Source organism: Alligator sinensis, unplaced genomic scaffold, assembly GCF_000455745.1.
Source record: "Alligator sinensis unplaced genomic scaffold, ASM45574v1 scaffold687_1, whole genome shotgun sequence".
Taxonomy (NCBI): Eukaryota; Metazoa; Chordata; order Crocodylia; family Alligatoridae; genus Alligator; species Alligator sinensis.
Window position 1 is genome coordinate 720,593 of NW_005842662.1, and position 19,180 is coordinate 739,772.

General features: G+C 43.8%; 1 protein-coding gene across 1 annotated transcript; it reads right to left on the bottom strand.

Annotated features, from left to right (window-relative positions):
- Positions 1-1,629: 1,629 nt before the first annotated feature.
- LOC102381756 (interleukin-17A) lies at positions 1,630-5,718 on the bottom strand. Its single transcript, XM_014524786.2, has 3 exons — positions 5,681-5,718; positions 2,799-3,046; positions 1,630-2,158 (listed from the first exon to the last, which is right to left on the bottom strand). The coding sequence occupies exons 1-3, from the start codon at positions 5,708-5,710 to the stop codon at positions 1,921-1,923; spliced, it is 516 nt and encodes a 171-aa protein (XP_014380272.1). The 5' UTR covers positions 5,711-5,718; the 3' UTR covers positions 1,630-1,920.
- Positions 5,719-19,180: the final 13,462 nt, after the last annotated feature.

Below are 19,180 nucleotides of genomic sequence, written 5' to 3' on the forward strand. Positions count from 1 at the left end.
TGAAGACCACATTTGATTTCCTCTTGCTAATAGTTACTTTATACCCTCAGCCACCAAATGAATGTATGCCTTGTTCCCCTTGCTCTCATGCCGGGCTGAAAATCTGCCTGTTCATGTGTTGCAGTTTTCAGCTAGAGATCTCTGACAACCGGAGGGAATCAAAAAAAAAAGGAGCTCTCTGAACAAGTTTGACATTTTGAAGTCATTTCCCCCTCAGCAGGGTCCTAAGTAGGCCTTTTTATTTTTATTTAAAAAAAAAAAAAAAAAGTGTTTTAATAGTATATACTTGCAAAAAATATTGCTTTAAAAAAATGAAAGGAGCCGATATTCTGGAGCAATTTGGCAAAAAAGAAGGAAAAAATAGGGAACAAAGAAAGTTGTTGGGAAAAGCGAAATGGCCACATATAGGCAGTTCATTTGCATTAACAATTATTATTCAAGTATGGAAGCAGATTTTATTTTCATGAAAGTGCCCAATTTGAGAGCCACTTGCAACAAAAAAAGCAGTCAATTTATTGCAAAAGCTAGTCAAATTGCACAATATGGGTGCTTTTAAGTTCTCAGGGAGAGACATGGGTGCAGCTAGGATTTTGAAAAGGGGTGGACAGGTGGTGCGGTGCATCATTACATAACACGACATGCATTTTTCTCCAGTAAAAGAAAAACTGGAACAATTGGTGATATGCTGGGGGACCAGCACTGTATTATTCAGTTTGAGATCAAAGGAGAAACAAATACAAATTTACTTGAATGTGCACTAATTTACTAGAGTCTATACTGAGTTTAAAAAACACAACTAATTGGACAAAAACAGTCAAAAGCTATTGTTTTATTAGTCCTGTAGTCATTATAGCTAAATGGGCATCTCTTATTCAGATTCCTAAAACACAGTCTAGCTTTCCAGAGCATGTTGGCTGCGCACCCAACACTTCACGGTTAGCCATTTCCAAATATGAGCGAATGTTCACCTGAGTTAATATTACCACACCTGAGTTAAAGTTTTTAACTAGAACTAGGCTTAAGTACCTTTAATGTGTATAGTTTAAAAAATGGAGCATTTCCTCTGCCTTTCAAACCATGATACAAACAGTATTCATTTATTAGGCTACTTGAGTAGGTAGCCTACATCATCCGTGCTATTTATAGTTTCATAGTTTCATAGTTTCATAGTTTCAGGGTCGGAAGGGACCTAATAGATCTTCTAGCCCGACCCCCCGCCAGGGCGGGAGAACAACCCAAAAACACAAACAAAACCACTCACCCTAAAAACAAAAATGGGACTCAAATGAGTCCAGCCAGGTAAGTATCCAGCCTCTTCTTAAAGATCCCCAGGGTAGGGGCCAGCACCACCTCCCTTGGAAGTTGGTTCCAGCTCCTAGCCGCCCTGACTGTGAAGTAGTTTTTTCGGATGTCCAATCTGTACCTCCTCTCCATCAACTTGTGCCCATTATTCCTTGTTATGCCAGCAGGGGCTAGGGGAATTTTTTAATTGGTGTGATATTATATTTAACCTGGTTTTTTTCTAAGATCAGGAGAGAAACTTAAAAAAACCAACCCAACACAGCTGACTTTATTCACCAAATCTTTATTTCACATGCATAAATTAAAAAAAAAACCCAACAGCCCAGATACATTATCCCGCCCCCCAGCAATTACTGTGATATAAATAGAATTATGTAAATTAGATGATGTAAGCAGAGATGCAAACATATAACATGTCTCCCTACAATTTTCATGGGGTTTTAATGCTTTTTCTTTGGATTTGCTCTGTTTGACTCTGGCTAATCACAAAGGCCTGGCTGAATTCCTATTAAAGTCAAGAGGGAGGGTCCAACTCTTTCCAACGGGAGTTTGGCTAGGCTTTATGAGCCCTGTGGTGACCACTCGGATAACAAATTCTTCCTGCCCTACTGGCTTCTCTCAGGATTGGTGTTGGATGAGGGGCATCACGCAGGTGCAGCCCACAGTGATGAGCTGTTTCTCCAGGCGGTAGACATACTGACAGTCCCTCAGCTTCCGTCGGAGGACCAGGATCTCCTGCCGAATGGGGACAGAGTTCATGCTGTAGTCTTCCCGGCCTGTGGAGTCCACACAGCTGTAGTGGTGGCATTTGGCCTCGATGATCACCTGGGGGAACCGGTTGGGATCCTTGGTGAAGCTGTGAATCAAAGCACAAGGACGAGAAGGTGTTTGAAGTACAGCCCTGGCACCGTTCAAAGGATGATGTCCTGAATCACCAAGGCCTGGCACCCAAGGAGCCTCAAGCTCAGCCAGTTCTTGGTCTGTCTTTACTCAGACATGATTTGCAGTTCCCCTCTGAAATGCACCTCTTGACATGGTTCATGGACTCAGTTTGGTATTGGCTCAGTTTCTGAGCTCCTGTAATGTGGACTTCCCAAGACTAGTTTCAGTGGAAGTTTGGCTTGATCAGGGGTTGCCTGAATCAAAGCAAAGCCATTTGGCCAAACATTCCCACATTCCCACAACATGAACTACTCCTAGGGTCAGATCCCAACTCCATTAAACTCCCAGTGACTTGAATGATATTGGACTGTGATCTTAAGATATACTAATGGACTCCTTGGGAGGCATGGTTTATGGTTCATAAAGTTCCTAGGTGTGCCCACACTACTAATTAACGATAATAATTAATAAATGGCTAGTTATTATTGTCTGTAGTGGAACATCCTTACATGGGCTTCCATGAGAAATGTCGGACAATGGGTACACGTGCAGATTTCTAGACAAATCTTTGGAGAAGAGAGTGCATTTCCAAATGAAAAGGACATAGATTGTACCTGTAATTCCAGGGAGACAAAGACCGGAGATTGACATCCTGAGCCATTTTGGTAGTATTGTTCGTGTTGCTGATGTTGATGCTGACTTCCACGCTTGTAGGGAACAGGGAGTCTATTTCGGTTGGGCAGTCATCCCTCGTTTTCTGCTCTGAGCCTCTCCCTTTGTTGAGTTGAGGCCCTACTGCCCTGCCATGGGCTGAATTCTTGGTTGAGAGCACCAGGATTAACACTAGGAGTAATGAACTGAACTGAATAAGAGAAACAACACTATTGGTTAGTTCAGAACACAAAACCAGACTATACAGGTCCAGCAGCAAGTTGCACAATCCCATTCATCCACGTTCAACTATACCAGTACTTGTTAGGTTCAGAGACCAATAAAAAAACAATAAAGAGAGAAAACTAAAGGTATGTCTATACTGCTGCTTCAACAGGTCTTGGCTGGGCCTCTTCTAAACAAGTCCTACTACACATACTTGAAACCTGGAAATGAACTAGTGGATCTATGCTGGAGCTGCCTCCGTGGTTCCTCTTGGCTAGGCTGAAGACTGAAGAGTAATGTTTTTGTGACTGAACAGAAACCATGGTATTGCTCATACGCTTGCATGGGTACATTTATACATATTGAATTGGGTCCAGAGGCAGGCAACAAAGATGGTCAAGGGCTTGAAAGGAGGGGAGATGATAGCAGTCTTCAAATACTTGAAGGGCTGGAAGGAGGGGAGATGATAGCAGTCTTCCAATACTTGAAGGGCTGCCATAAAGAAGAGGAAACACACCTTTTCTCTCTTGCTGCAGAGAGGAAGATGCGGACCAATGACTTGAAGTTGCAGCAAAGTAAGTTTAGATTGGATACATGGAAAAAATAAACTTCTTCACTGTGAGAACAGTGAGTCAGTGGACTAGATGCCTAGGGAAGTGGTGGGATTTCCATCACTGGAGGCGTTCAAGAAGAGGTTGGACAGCCACTGGTTGGGGATGATCTAGGCATAGCTATACCTATGTTCTACCATGGGTATTTCCCATACTTCTGGGCTTTGCTGGTTGCTCACTCCCTACCTCCTTTTTTCTGCTATATGTGTCAGGGTGTTTTTCTACCTCCTTTTTTCTTCTATGTGTGTCAGGGTGTTTTTAAGCCTCCCCAGAGGGCAGTCTTACGTAGAGTTTTGATCATGGTTGTATAGGAAGGTTTGGACAGGGCTGATCCTGCCTCGGGAAGGGAGTTGGACTAGATGTGACCTCTGGAGGTCCCTTCCAGCCCTACTTCTCTAGCCTCTATGAAAATGTAAAGGTAAATCCATAGGAAGATACACGCCTTTGCGAAGTGTTAAGGACTGGGAGTTAGGTATTCTGGGTTCTTTTTGCAGGCCAAACCTGTGCTGGTATAAACGAGTACAGTTTTGTTCAGTTCACTGGATTTTTGCCCATATGCCCACACAGAGGATGTCTTTCCCAAGAGTGCAGACATACAGCATGATTGCCACGCAGTGATTTATCCACATTTTACTCGATCATAAGGGGCAGACACAGGACTAGCTCTCACATGGTGGCAGCTGAAGTCAGTGTTATTACACTGCCTGGTCAAGAGGTGCTAGGGGAGCTGGCTTGCCTTGGGCGAATTATTATTCTGGAATGAAACTTATGATAGTAGTGGGCACACGACACACCCACTGGTGCAACCTCCTTCAGTGTAAATTTACTTTTGGTTTTCTTAGAAACAGTGTTTCTGATGGAATAAATGCCATGTTGCATCTCTGCCTACTTTTTCTTTGGAGTAAATTGAGGATCCTCTGGAGCAGGGGTGTCAGAGGTACAGCCGGCAGACTGGTCTGACCTATAGAAGTGGGTCGTCTGGCCCACACCTGCCTCTGAATTTCCCGTGGTGACAGTGGGTCAGCAAATGGCAGGGGACTTAATTCCTGCATGCTGGTTGTGCTGACACAGTGGCTTTGGGTGGATCTGGAGACAGGTCATCCAGCAAACAAGAAGCCCCATGGTCTGGATCAGGCTTGATAATTATATTTGAGTTGGATACCCATGCTCTAGAACAAATATGTCATGTGTCTGCATGTTATCTCTGATTTTTGTGTGTGGCCAGCTTATCAATGGCTGATGGGAGAAACACCAAACATCATTTCCCCTAAGACTTAAACCAAGCAGAGTCAAAAGTCTATGTTATTAGAGTATAATTTGGTAGTATAAAGAAATTCCAGGTCATATCATATCATATCATATCATATCATATCATATCATATCATATCATATTTTGTTGCATGGTATTGCATTGCATTGCATTTAGCAAACAATTTAGCATAAAAGAGATCTAACTTCAGTAGAAGCACTTCCTGCCCTTCCTACTTTAGGATACATAGAACAAAATAATATCGACAAATGATCCAGGCCACTCATCGCACGCTATTGAATCTGCTTCTGAACCTTAGAATGAAAACAGAAGTTAATATTTTATATCGGTAACTAATTAGTGAGATCATGGATCTGCCCCCTCTCTCTCTCTGGCTTCCTTGTTTAATATTAAGGTGTGATCTTTTTAACAGGTAAGCCCAAGGAAATACCCAAACCAAAAACTTTGTTATTACTGAAAATGCATATCAGCAACTAAAATATAACCCTAGAGCATTGTAATCATCTTAAAACAATTACATTCCTAGTAAATTTAGCATTACAATACAAAAAGCGCACAGTGTAGGTCACCAGAATAAGCATGACTCTGCCCAATGCTATAGGCATATGTTTTTAGTATTGCTGGCCCCAAATCAGATGAGACTGATTTTTACAGCCAGGCTTAAGGTCAGGTGATCTGAAATAACAACTACAAAGTAAAGGTTTTGCAGTCAGATTTAGCAAGCAAACCCAGTACTCACCAGTGCAGGGCTCCTTATGAATGCCTTCATATTGCAAGCTCTTGTGTTTTGCCTGTCTCTGTTCATTCACATCAGGGCTTTTTATAAGGACTGTGCTACTGTCATAGTTTCCATTGGAGGAGGTGATCCTTTCCAGCCTTATTTGCTATTCAAATTCTAGGTTTAATTTTAAGAAAAATTCCACCCAAAAGAGGCCACATGAGAGAGAGAGACAGGAAGCACAATTATTGGGGTCATTATCAAAGCTTGTTAACTGCTTGTATCATAATCCTTGACTTCAAGAAGGTGCGTATAAGTGAGAAAGGAATAAATGAGTGTTCTCAGCAAGGAACAACTGTGTAATTTGTGGAAAACCAGCTCCTGGAAATCAGACACAAAATCAAATGTGCTGTGCTGTGCTGATCTGAAATAAGATTAGGAGCTAAATGAATTCGCTCAGTGATGATTATAAAATCTAAACTGAGGCACGTCCCTGAGATGCTTCTTGCATTATAGAAGCTATGGGGTCATAGGAACGACTATGTTACAATAGGATAATCATGCAGTCCAGTGGTTCCCAAACTCTGACAGATTGCCCACCACCAGTTTAAAATGATACAATCTTAAGTACCACTGGCAATTTTTTTCACTTCAACCTTAAGTACCACCAGCCAAGTTTTGTCATATAAAGTAATAATAATGCATCTGTGAACGCGCACCACTGACCGGTTGTCTGCGCAACACTGGTACCAGAGATTGGGAACCGCTGATGTAGCCAACACCTTGTCTGCCACAAAAGCCAGCAGCAGATGCTTCTGAAGAAGTCATGATACAACTTTCCTTTAAGGAAACAGAAATCTAGGGTTGGAAGGGACCTCAAGGATCATCGGGTCCAACCCCCTGCACAAATGCAGAGATGCTATCCCTAAATCATACCTCTCCAAGACTCATCCTATCTCCTAAAAACCTTAAATAAAGAAGATTCTACAATTTCTCTCTTGCAGCCCCTTCTACTGCCTCACTTTTCTAACAGCAGAGATCTAACTTAAATCTTCCTTATTGCAAGTTTTTTTGTCTGTCCCCAGACATCAGCTTTTGTTATTCTCTCTGACAGAGATGTGTTTTGATTCCTCCCACCACTCTTGATTTCTTTTGTCAGTCTTTTTCCCCCGTAGAAATATCCAATCTCTCTCAGCCCTGCTGAATGCATTGTCTTGGTACCTTGAGGCAGTGAGTTCCACGGGTTAACAAGCCGCAGCGTGGAAAAGCACTTCCCTGTCCCAGTCTGCTTCTGCCACTCTTCTGTTCACTGATGCCCACTAGTCCTTGTACGGTGTGGCAGGGAGGACAGACATTCACAGCATGCTTTTGCTGTTGCATTTATTTGGAATAATCTCTCTATGTTATGCTGTCACCTTTCACTGTGGTGTCTGCTTTCTGTGTGAAATCAATAGAAATAATGAAGTCCTTTCGGCTTTCATACTGGCAGAGCCTTAGCGAAGAGGGGTGGCTGTGTCTCCCAGGTGACCCAGTCATGGACCAGGACCTTACTGCATTATATAGGCATGGGACCAAAGGGCTGTTCCCACTTTTCAAGCTCATTTTTTCCAAATAGGAAATTTTTGTAGTGTTTCTTCAAAGTGCTCAGGTGAAACATGTTTCTGGAGACATATTGCATGGCTGGGTCCCTTGGACTGAGAATGTCCCTTCTTCTTCTTTCTCCAGCAAACAGTCCTTTTTCCACAGCTCTTCAACCCAGATGTTTTCCAAAAAAGGCTGCCTATTCACACGTGAGAGAAGAGTCCTTGCAAAACAGTACTAAGAGCTGATGCAATCAGTATTCAGGCCCCTGTCTAAGGATGGATCTGTCATGCCTGACTCTTACTGAGGTCAACACATGTGGGGCAAGGATGGGATCTGAACCTAAGCAAAGACGAGGAGCTAATCATGGAGTGTAAACCTCCAACAGGTGGATAAAAGACCCAATTCAACCAGATCAGAGGGTTTGCTGGTCTTAACTGGGCAAGGGGATCACTTGGTGGGGGAGGATGTTATAAGGGAGGAGCTCTCTGCTAGGGAGAAGAAGAAAGGATCAGAATGGAGGGGATGATTAGCACTGCATCCTGGGTTACTTTTGGTGGTAGGTCCTGTGGGAAGAGGCCTGGGAGGGGCTATTTTCTACTGCAAAGGCCTGCAGGAGATAGGGGGTGCAGGGGGGAGATGATCATGGTGTGGGAGACTTGCAAGGGGCTATTCTCTGTGATGGTCCTGATCTTTGGTCAGAAATGGGCAGCTGGAGGAGACTCAGGCAGTGATCCGCTGGTGGCAGAAACTGCTTTAAGTGGTGGATTTTGTTCATGTGCTAAGACAGGGGGATGGAGGAGTACCCTTGGGTGTGTTACCTCCAGGAAATAGGTCCTGAAGACCAGGAGGCTGGGGACTGGGCATGGTCTTACCCCTTCCAGGGTAGGTAACGGGGCTGGAGGGGCAAATCAGGTAAGAAATAGGCCACTGCAGATCTACTGAGCCTGCTATCAGGGGAAGAAGAAGAAAGCTTGAGGGGCCCTATCCAGCCAGAACAGGACATGCTGACCATCCTGGTAGGGCTTGAAGCTGCCAGGGTATCAGACTGGGTGGGGCACTGAGCAACTTCCACGCACGCTGAAGGTGTAAGTTGCTGAAAGTGCCCAACGTCACAGCACCGAGGATTGTATCCCTACACACAAATGACAATGCAGTGGCTGCCTGGATAGGTAAGATTGCCTGACTACAAAGCCAGGAAGTCACTTTTCTTTCTTTGCAGCCTGTCTCCCTCCAGTGTCCCTCGACCCACTTGTAATGTACCTTGTTACTGTAGTAGGCTCATGACACATACCCCATTTAATGCAAACCTGCTTTCAGGGGAGTTTCTGCTTCATCTTCCTAGTAGTTTGTCCCTGACTTTTATCATTTGGAGGTCAGTGCTGGCTGAGGTCGAACTGTCCTGGTGCAAGGTTGAATTTTCTTTTGGCTTCTAGGAGGAAGGATTTTTATAGCAGGGAGCCCTGTTGGAGGACACTTAATGGTGGCACCTGGGTTTTCCAGCTAGGCCCCTGTCAATAATCTTTGATTATAGCCACTGCTCGGAATTGATCCATTGTGAAGCCTCGCCCCAAAACATCAGGCCCTCACTTGACATTTTGGAGCCTGATCCTGTATCAAGCTGTCTCCATTGGGAGTCTCTCCACTGTTTGACCTGCAGCCAGATCAGCATAGATGCATCAACCAGTGAAAGTCATGGTAGATCCCTTTTCCCCCATGATTTTGCATGCCATGCTTGGAGGCAATCCATTCTCTAGGGCGTGCCGAAATCCCTAAACTCCTTGGGAAACCCAGGAACAACATGATCTGGTTAGATTATTCTCTCTGGATGACCTGCCTATGTACTCATGTCTGGCATAGAGGCAAAACCTGGTGGATAGGAATGGAAGTACCATGTCAGCCATGATTTTGATCCATTAAAGAAATGTCTACCCGGGGGTCTCTGCCTTCATTTGCATATCTTGGGGTATAAAATCTTGCTTTAGACCTAGTCTTCCTTTGAATCAGGGTGGGGAAGGAGGGAATGAGAACAGGAATAGGGTCAGGCAATTGAGACTGAAAATCAGGAAGATAAGGTAGGATCTCTGCAAGCCTTGCTGGATCCAGAGCATGATGATGCAAAGACATCTGTGTAATGAAGCCTCCTAACCTGAGCCTTCCACCTTCTCTCATGGACTTGCATTTTAGCCCTAACCATCTTCCCAGAAAACCCTCCCATAAGGAAGGGTACTGTATTTTACTAGCCAGGTGCTTGGGGTCCTGGTGAAAAGGTAAGTACTTGTTAGTAACTGTGCAGCAAAGTATTTGCTGTAGTAGGAGAGCTCACTGTCATGCAGCCACAGTGTCGGCATTGCCAAATGTTTACTCTAGTCATCCCATTCCTGTTGTTCCCTGCTAAAGGGTGCTGGATTGAATATTACTTCAGGATGCCAGGTGGGGTGGATGGGTTACCCTCCCTGGTGGTACTTGTCCTCCCAGATCAAATACCCACAGAGCAACAGAATGAATACACTCCTTCAGTAGTTGGCTCCATGCTTCATGACCTGTGACTACTTGTCCCACCGCTCCCACCAGCTATACCAAACCTCACAACCCCGAGGAACTGGCACAGGGAGCCGGCATGGGAAGTTCCCACTTTTATATAGTCCCATGCAAGGGACATGCAGGTTTGATTCCCCTCAAATTAAATCTAGGTCTCCTACATTCTTGGGGAGTGCTCTAACCACTGAGCTATTGGATAAAAGGGGGGACCTCCCCACTTCATCTGGATGCATTTTTTTGGGCTGGGGTTGCCACCTAATTCCAAGAGGCTAAGGATTGTGAATTCAGATTGGGTAGTGGGGAAGGACCTGAGTAGGATGCCTCAGTTCGAGAGAGAGACCAGGCTTAAGATGTACCGGTGTCATCAGCATTTCCTTCTGGCCAGCTGAGACAGGCACTTAAACATCTGCTCTCAGTGGTGGCAGATGGCAGGACAAGGAGCAATGGTCTCAAGTTGCATCAAGGAACAATGGTTTCAAGTTGCAGCAAGGAAAGTTTAGGTTGGATATAAGGGAGAACTTTTTCACGAGGAGGGTAGTAAAGCACTGGAACAGGTTGCGCAGGGAGGCTGTGGACTCTCCATCCTTGGAGGTTTTGAAGACCTGGCTAGACAAAGCCTTGCTGGGATGATCTAGATGGGGATGGTCCTGCTTTGAGCAGGGGGTTGGACTAGATGGTCTCCTAAGGTCCTGTCCAACCCTCATTTGCTATGATTAGACACTACAGTAATCAGTGGCACAACATTTTAGTTCTTTTATGGATCCAACTCTGATGCATTTTCTTTCTAGACTCCAGAGTTGATGACTTTTGAATCAGGGTTTTGCAAATAACCTGAAGCATGTCCTATTCACTCTATGCCTGCTCCTGACTCCAAATCCTGACCTCTGTTATGTCATTAGGGTGTAGGTGCAGATAGGCTTTACTCTGCTGTTCCTGAGATAACTGTGACCTACATAAGCTCCCTGCAAAATATGCTGAAATCTGAAATATTACATGTGTAATTCAGTTTCCCTTAGAGAGGGATTTTCTCTTTAGCCACTTACTGAAATATCCATTCAAAGTGGGTCAGCGAACTTTCCACTTCTGAAACCAGAAAGGTAGTTTAAGGTTGCAGTGATGAAACCTTACCCTAAAGGAGGATGGTGGGTCTAGACCCTAACAGAGGATGGTGGGTCTATCAGTTTTCTGGGTCACCTCTGCTTTTGACATGTGACTAGATAACACTGACACAACTTCAAACTTAAAAAAAGAAAGAAAGAAAAGGAGATAAAAACCTTTCTATGGTCAGTTTTGACATGAAAACAATTAAACTGTAGTACACACACATGCACACACACATGCACACGCACATGCACTGTATATCCACGAATATAACTCTTCTGTCACCGGCTGTCAGCAGCTTCAAAGGTTAGGGTTGGGGTATTTGACCAGTCAAATAAAGTTTGGCCAATTGGCTGGTCAAATATTGGTCAAAAGTTGTCAAACAAAATTGCCAATAGGCCCAAATAATACACAGAAAAAACACAACTTTTCCACTAAGAAAGGTATTTTAAAAAAAGCACAAAAAATGCATTTCTGTCAAGAAAAGTAGAAAAAAATTAGTTTCTTGGTAAAATTTCTATAACCTTTGAGTAGTCAAAAATATGCAGTCAATTGGCAATATTTGACTGGTTAATTGACTGGTTTGCTAACCCTAAAAAGGACCACGTTCCAATACCTGCAATTTCCTCTGAAAAATAGTGACTGCCACACTCATTTGCTCCAACTTTGACCTGGAATTCTGTTCCTGGCCAAACCAGTCCAGCCATCTGTGCCAAAAAACCTAAGCTGCAACCAGATGGTACTGAGGATTACTTTTATAGGGAAGGGGACAAGCTGAAGGTTGAGACCAATGAAAGAGAGAATTTGTTCTTGATCCGCTTGAATGACTTCAAGTTAGCAGGGCCTGATGGCCCTCATCCCAGGGTACTGGAGGAATGGGCAAAGGGAATTTGAGTCTATGGGAGTAATATTTATCAAGCCATGGGAGATGGGTGAAGTATGAGAGGACTGGAAAAGGGCCAGCATAGTGCCCCTTTTCAAAAATTAAAAAAGGAGGACCTAGGGAATTATAGAGCATTTAGCCAGACTTCAGCACCTGGGAAGTTACTGGAGCGTATATCATAGGGAAGCTGCTTGTAAGCATCTGGAGGAAGAAAAGCCGATCTCAAGCAGCCAGCATGGATTTGGCAAGAACAAATTGTACCAAATCATTTTGACCTCCTTCAGGAAAATAAGTAGCTGGGTGGATGGAGGGAATGCAGTAGATCAGCGATTCTCAACCAGGGTGCTGTGGCATCCTGGAGTGCCTTAACTTCCTTTCTGAGGTGCCACAATGCCATGCGGTATTAGCACTGTTAGGTGTGCAAGCATATTTCACAAGATGAATCCATAGCATTAAAAAAACTTTGACCTGGTGTAGTCTTTCTGAATTCTTTACAATAGAAGAAATTGCTGTATTTTTCCACTATGAAAAAATGAGTGAAAATTAGCCGGTATTTTCTGGGGGGTGCCTTGAGTGTAAAAAGGTTGGAAACCACTGCAGTAGAGACGTCATCTCTAGATTTCAGTATGGCTTTTGACAAAGTCCTCTATGACCTTCTCACAAACAACTTGGAGATAGATGAGCTAGGCAAAGCTACTATAAGGTGGATAGACAACTGCCTCAATAGTTGCAAGCAAAGGTTAATTTATAAATGGATCCATATTGGAATGGCAGGAGGTTTCAAGTGGAGTCCCACAGGCATTGGTCCTGGGCCCGATGCTGTTCAATGTTTGTTAATGGTTTGGATGCTGGAATAGAAAGCTTTTGAGCAAATTTGAAGATGATGCAAAACTGGGAATGACCGTGAATGCACTGGAGGACAGGAGCATCCTTAAGAAGGCTCTTAATAAAGGCCTTGGAAGGCAAAGCATATGAGGAAAGGTTGCAGAACAGGACGTTTGAGAAGGAACATCATAGCAACCTTCAAATATCTGAAGGGCTGCCACCAAAAAGAGGGAGAACAGGTCCCTTCCGACTCTACCAACTATGAAACCTTTTCTCCATCCCCGAAGAAAGAAGCATGCATAGCAATGGCTTGAAATTGCGGCAGAGGTGGTTTCAATTTGGTCTCAGGAAGAACTTCACTGTCCTAAGAGTAAGGCGGTGGAATAGGCTGCCTTGGAGAGTTGTGAAGTCTCCATCACTGGAAGTCTTCAAGAAAAGGTTGGACAAGCATAGGCCAGAGCTGAGCTACGAGTAGCTATGCTTGGAGTGTGTTATGAAGGGGAATAGTTGGAAGCTCAGAAGTGCCCCCACTCACGAGTCACGGGGAGACCGAGAGGACCCCTGCCCTGAGAGCGGGTAGATGTTGGACAGGAGAACAAAGCAGAGGTCCACACACTGCTTAGTTGCAAAACGTGAGTCAAAGGGTTAGGATAAGTTTATGGAGGAAAGAAGGGGGTTATGATCAGCAGTGTTGTCCCCACATTGCAGAACAGAGTGGGGACGTTTGGGTTTTTTCCCCATGCTTCTGGGCTTTGTGGGTTGCTTTGTGGGGCTGGGAAAGAATTTCTCATCCCTCCACCTCTTGTTGCTACAAGAGTCGGGGGTGGGGGGAGGAGGGGGCTTGCCTTCCTGAGAAGCATTGGTTGTTGGATGTTGGCTGTAGCCAAGGCTGGGGATTTTGGCTTGGGCGTGTCAGTATTCCTTTTGGAACTCTGTAGTACAGGGCTGGGGCCCATGTCCTTGGATCTTGAGTGTATTTAACAACCTCACAGTGACGAGACCCTGGCAATGCCCTCACCCCCCTGCCTTACCTAGGCAGGTGAGGGTGTCCTTGGGCTATGTGCCTTGTAGTTGGGTGTCAGTACTCCTTTTGGAACGAAAACCCAGCAATTCCTGGTTAGAGGCTCTTGCTGCTCTGCTACATTTGGGGTCGGGCAGGAATTCATACCTTGTGGTCAGATTTGATACGGACCGGGAGATTTTTTGCCTTCCTCTGTAGTACAGGGCTGGGGCCCATGTCCTTGGATCTTGAATGTATTTAACAACCTCACAGTGACGAGACCCTGGCAATGCCCTCACCCCCCTGCCTTACCTAGGCAGGTGAGGGTGTCCTTGGGCTATGTGCCTTGTAGTTGGGTGACAGGGTTGTTTGTGGTGTTTTAGGAACAGGTTACACCAGGATGGGTATGGGATGGTTTAGATGGGGATCTGCTTGCCTTGAACAAGAAGTTGGACTAAATGACCTCCTGAAGTCCCTTCCAACCCAGCTTTTCTCTGATTCTACTGAAGATGGAGAGAGGTTCACAAAAGCCTGTGCTCTTACACTTATAATGCTTGTGTGTAATCTGTATCTATATCTATGTCTATTAATATATATTTTAGGGAATAAAATATCAATTAATATCAATTAATCTATATATTAATATAATATTTGTCTGTATATTACACACACACAAATACAATCTTTTCTATATATTAAATATTAATAGTGTGTGTATGATTATGAATGCATGTGTGTATGCATATACACATACTCATTAAACACGTTTTAATGTATATTATACCATATGTTTGTGTGTATGTGTGTGTTTTATCTACATATATATATATGTGTGTATACACACACACACACACATATATATATATGTGCGTGTTAGATATATATATAGATATAGACATATCTATTGATATAAATATATCTGTAGACCAGGTCTATAGGTCTGAAGCTCTCTGCTGCCTTTTAATAGCTCAATTGTCAGTTCAATTGTCATATATATATAGATATATCTCTATATATAGAGATATATCTATATCTATCACACACGTGTGTGTACATGTGGTACAACATTGTGCTCATAATTGTGTGTGTATGTACACACGTGTGTGTATGTGTGTGGGTATGTACACGCATGTGCGTGTGGGTGTACATATGTGTGTGTGTGCGCCTTCTCTCTCTCTCTTTCTCTCTCTCATTAAATATAGTATTATTCAGTAGAAGGCAGGATAAATATGCACCTTTATCAAATAACTAAATAAGGTGTGTGTATAGAACACACACGCACACACATGCACACCCCTAATTTAGTCTATAAAGGTGCATATTTACCCAGCTTTCTACTGAAGATAGGCATGCAACCTTCATTGCTACAGCATCTCAGAATACTGCTCTCTTTCTTTTAACGAGCTTGTTCTCGTAACCTGTTGCCTGGAATAGAAGCTTCGATATCTCCATTTCACAGCTTGGGAACTGGAGTGCTACGTGACTCGCCCAGGTTCACAAAGGAAGTCCTGTGGTAGAATCAGAACTTGAACCCAAGTCTTACAAGTATTAGGCTTGTGGCCTGACCACTGCTTCAATCACATAAAGAGATAAAGCTCCTTCCCTTTCAAGGTTCTCTGTGAGAGGATGACGTTTGAGGATGTGATGCACCTCACACAAATCCCCCTGCTGTGTCCCTTTTTTCTTGTTTCCCAATGCATGTCTGAATTTTTCAAGTTGAGCTAAACTTACTGATATGTAACCACACTCCTGTGGTTTCTCATGGTGGTTGACACATTTTCTGGATGACTGATATCTAATAGTAAACTGACTGCCCACTTTGTTATCTGACTCTGCCAAACAGTGTAGGGGAAGTGTTAGAGATCGTCCAGATGCTTGGGCTGGTTTTAGGTCTCTTTTTAGTCTGATTTATGTTAATTGACAAAGGCTTGATTTATTTTCTTAATAATGCCTTGCAATCTCCCCCTTGTAGTTGGGACATTGTACATTGACTTAGAAGCAGAGCAAAAAAAGGATTGTGATTCAGAAAGTCTGGTTTTCTCTTTGTCTTGGGGGTGAGTGTTGAGGGGAGGGGGAAAGTAAGCTATACCCTTCTCTCCCCTACTTATCTCAGGCTGACCCATTTCCAAAGTGCTTGCATAGGAAGAAGAGCAGTAGGGAAGTTGCTCTTCTCACCTGCCCTGTGATTCTTCACCACCACTGCTGCCATTGTCACTCGTGCCTACGAGGACCAGCGTCCCACTGTACAAGTTAATGAACAAACAGCCCCCAACGAGCTGACAATCGAACTAAAAAGGAGCTGACAATCCAACTGACAATTGAACTATTAAAAGGCAGCAGAGAGCTTCAGACCTATGCATGCCGGAGCAAAAGTTGGCATGTTAAGCAGTGACCCCAGTACATTGGCGATCATGGGCACACGTGTTTAGCTGGCATCACAGGATCAGAGAGTCCTTTAGGATGAATTTTGAAGGGGATGCTCAGGCAACTTTGTACAGCAATGGGCATCAAAAAGAGAGCATGAAAAAGCTTGTCTGAATATTTGCTAGTAGGCAATGGAAGCTGATCCCTGGCATCAGAGGCTGATCAGAAAGAGGAGCTGACACCTTGGTAGAGAATGAGAGTTAGGTGGTCGGTTGGAAGCAGGCCATCGAAGACTTTACAAATGAAGAGAAGTGGCTTATGTTTGATGTGATGGAGAAGGGGAAGACAGTGGAGAGATTCAAAGCAAGGGCCGCCACTGTTGGTGACAGGCTTGGAGAATGACCTTTAGGGGCTGGACTAGATGACATTGTGAGGTCCCTTCTGGCCCTAGTTCCTGTAATCCTATGATAAAATTGTGGATGGCTGTGAGCAGAGGAAGAATACATTTACCGAGGTCAGAAGAAAAGAACATGGCCATAACTGAGATTTGACCCGACAAGTTGGTAGTGCCGAGGGACAAGGAAAGCTGTCCCGTAGAGATGCTTATGCAAAAAAACACCTGGCAAGACTGAGATCTGATGTGGGTGAAAGATCCAAGACAAAGATGACACCCCTGTTGCAGGCATATGAGGGATATGGGTAGGGGGAAGAATTTTATCAGAGAAGTATGGTCCGTCCCATTTATTATCTTGGCAGGATGCTGCAGAGAAAGGGGTGAGAAATGATGTTATTGATGGATGAGGAATAATCTAGGGTTTGTGAGAAATCCTGTTATTGATGGATGAGGAATAATCTAGGGTTCATCTGAACCCTGCGGAGGTACAGACATATACCCTGATGCACGAATCTGGATATCCCTTTCTAAATTAATGTTAGCATTCATGTTTCTGGCTGAACATTCCTCCTATCCATGCCAATAGGATGGATGCTGATGTGTAGTCGCTCTCGCTTGCTAAGCCCCTGGCCTCAGTGTCATCCCATAACACCCTAGGCTTATGCTCTTTGTGAAAAAAAAAAGTATTTCCTTCTATTTATAAACTGGTTTGTAATGAAACCCATAAAGATCTCAGTTACAAGTGTTTTGCTTTATTTCCTGATGCTCCAATGCTTGTTTCATGCCACTTTTGACTCAATTCGAAACTCTATGCCTTCTGTCTTATCACCTCAATATCTGAGCGCCTTGATCTTTAGCATGTTTTATCTTCATGACATCGTTCAGAGATAGGGAAATGCTATTTATTTCCCTATCTCTGAACGTGCCCAAGAGGTGGACGTGCCCAAGATCACGGACTGCAATGGTGGCAAACTGGGGTATTAAACCCAGGACTGGAACTAGTCCTACTCTCTTAGCTACTGCAACTTCCTCTCTCTTTTTTTCCCCCCTAGCTTTTTATAATGACCAAAACTTATGTACAATGACCTGACTTTCAATGAATGCCAGCCTAGCTTCCCCCCTGCTTGACTTCGGTTGAGACACGGCATGCTCCGCTTCACCAGAAAAGCAACAAGCTGCAAAATAAAAGCTGTCTCTTTTCATCTCTAAGTATAATGGCCTATTCATCCTCTGCTGTAAATAAGAAGTAGCTGCATTGAAGTTAATGGAGGAAACAGGTCTGTTGTTTGCATGCTAAGGAAGGATGTTGGAATAGGATACAACTGCAATCAAGTCTTTCAGGGGTTTGCTGAAAAAAAATCGTATTTATGTGTCCTGAAATCCAAATACGGGAATCCCTTGCTCCACTTTTATTTTGGCTTATGTTGCTGTAACATTACTGTTTTCAGTAAAGCTCCCCTGATCTAAAAGGGCAGTAATATAACAGTAAATCAGGCCCTCTTTCTTCCTTTGTGAAGACACACATTTTATATGGTGTCCTATGTGGTACATGAAAGAGAACATGTGCCAGAAAGGACAGGAATGATGCCACACGACTGAAATCCTTCCAGATTGGTCCCTGGACTGCTAACGGCTCACAGCGGGTGAAATTCATCCCTTTGTAGAGGTCTGGCTTAAGAGCTGTACATCCATGGTGTTCAGAGCCACCTCCACTAAGGGCCCTCTGTCCTGCCTGACTGGGGCACCAAGGACTTGGTATAAATCAGGATCTGGCCAGGACTTAGTCCAGCATGTTAGGAACTGAAGTGGAAAGCAAGGATGAACCAATGAATAGGCAATCACCTGGAACTTATAAAGACCTAAAACCAAGATTGCCCTCTTCTGTGAACTTCCCCTATGAGCTTGGGCATGGATGGACAGGGCCTTTTTTTTTTTACTCCATAAAAGGGGATCAACAGCAGTGCTGTACTTCCCTGGACTGTTGAAAGACAAGCTGAAGATCCTGAGGAATACACAACCATTGTTCTGGCTCCTTGCCCAGGAATGGGTTTAATTTAGGCTTATTCCTTGATGCCAGAGAGGACTTTCTCTAGTCCTATACTGACCCAGGCTAGACAGGAAGGAGGGCATCCCATGAATAGACCTTCCCTTCTTGTGAAGCAGTTCTTTAGTAGTTATCCTGTGCCAGAGCAAATCTTTTGCTAACTTGCCTCCCCGTTACTGCTCTATAGTTGTCTCACCCTCTGCTACGATGACCAGCTGCTCAACTCAAGACCTTTTATCCTGATCTGGAAATAGGGATTTGGGTTCTCGTACCGCTTGGTAGAGCAGTAAGCATCTGAACTTTCTGTCATGTGCAAGGGTGAAACAACTGAGAACTGTTGCAGAAACAAGTTTTGTTAGACATACAGGGTGGGTTAGATGAGGACAATTCTGCCTTGAACAGAAGGTTGGACTAGATGACCTCTTAAGGGCTCTTCCTATTTAGGACCCTACAACATGAGTCCCCTTCAAACCCTACCAGATCTATCCCAGACCATCAGCTTGTATAAACGGACACGGTCCCATTGATATTTGGGAATATGGGTGGATTTAGTGCAGATGGTGTGGGACAGCATTGCATATAACATCATATATATTTTCTTCAGTTAAAGAACAACTAGATGCTTTATTAATATGCCAGGGGGCTAGCACTATACTGGTCAGTTTGGGATCAAATCAAAAACCTATTGGAATGTATACTAATTTGCTAGATCATACATAAAGCTTTAAAAACCATAACATACTAAGCAAAAATAGTCAAAAGATGTTGTTCCTGTAGTCATTGCAGTT

Coding starts and splice junctions, on each gene's coding strand:
- LOC102381756 (XM_014524786.2), bottom strand. CDS start 5,710: ATGAAGGCATTCATAAGGAGCCCTGCACTG. Junction 3,047..5,680: donor TCATAAGGAGCCCTGCACTG/GTGAGTACTGGG, acceptor TCTCTTATTCAG/TTCAGTTCATTACTCCTAGT. Junction 2,159..2,798: donor TTGTCTCCCTGGAATTACAG/GTACAATCTATG, acceptor TTTGATTCACAG/CTTCACCAAGGATCCCAACC.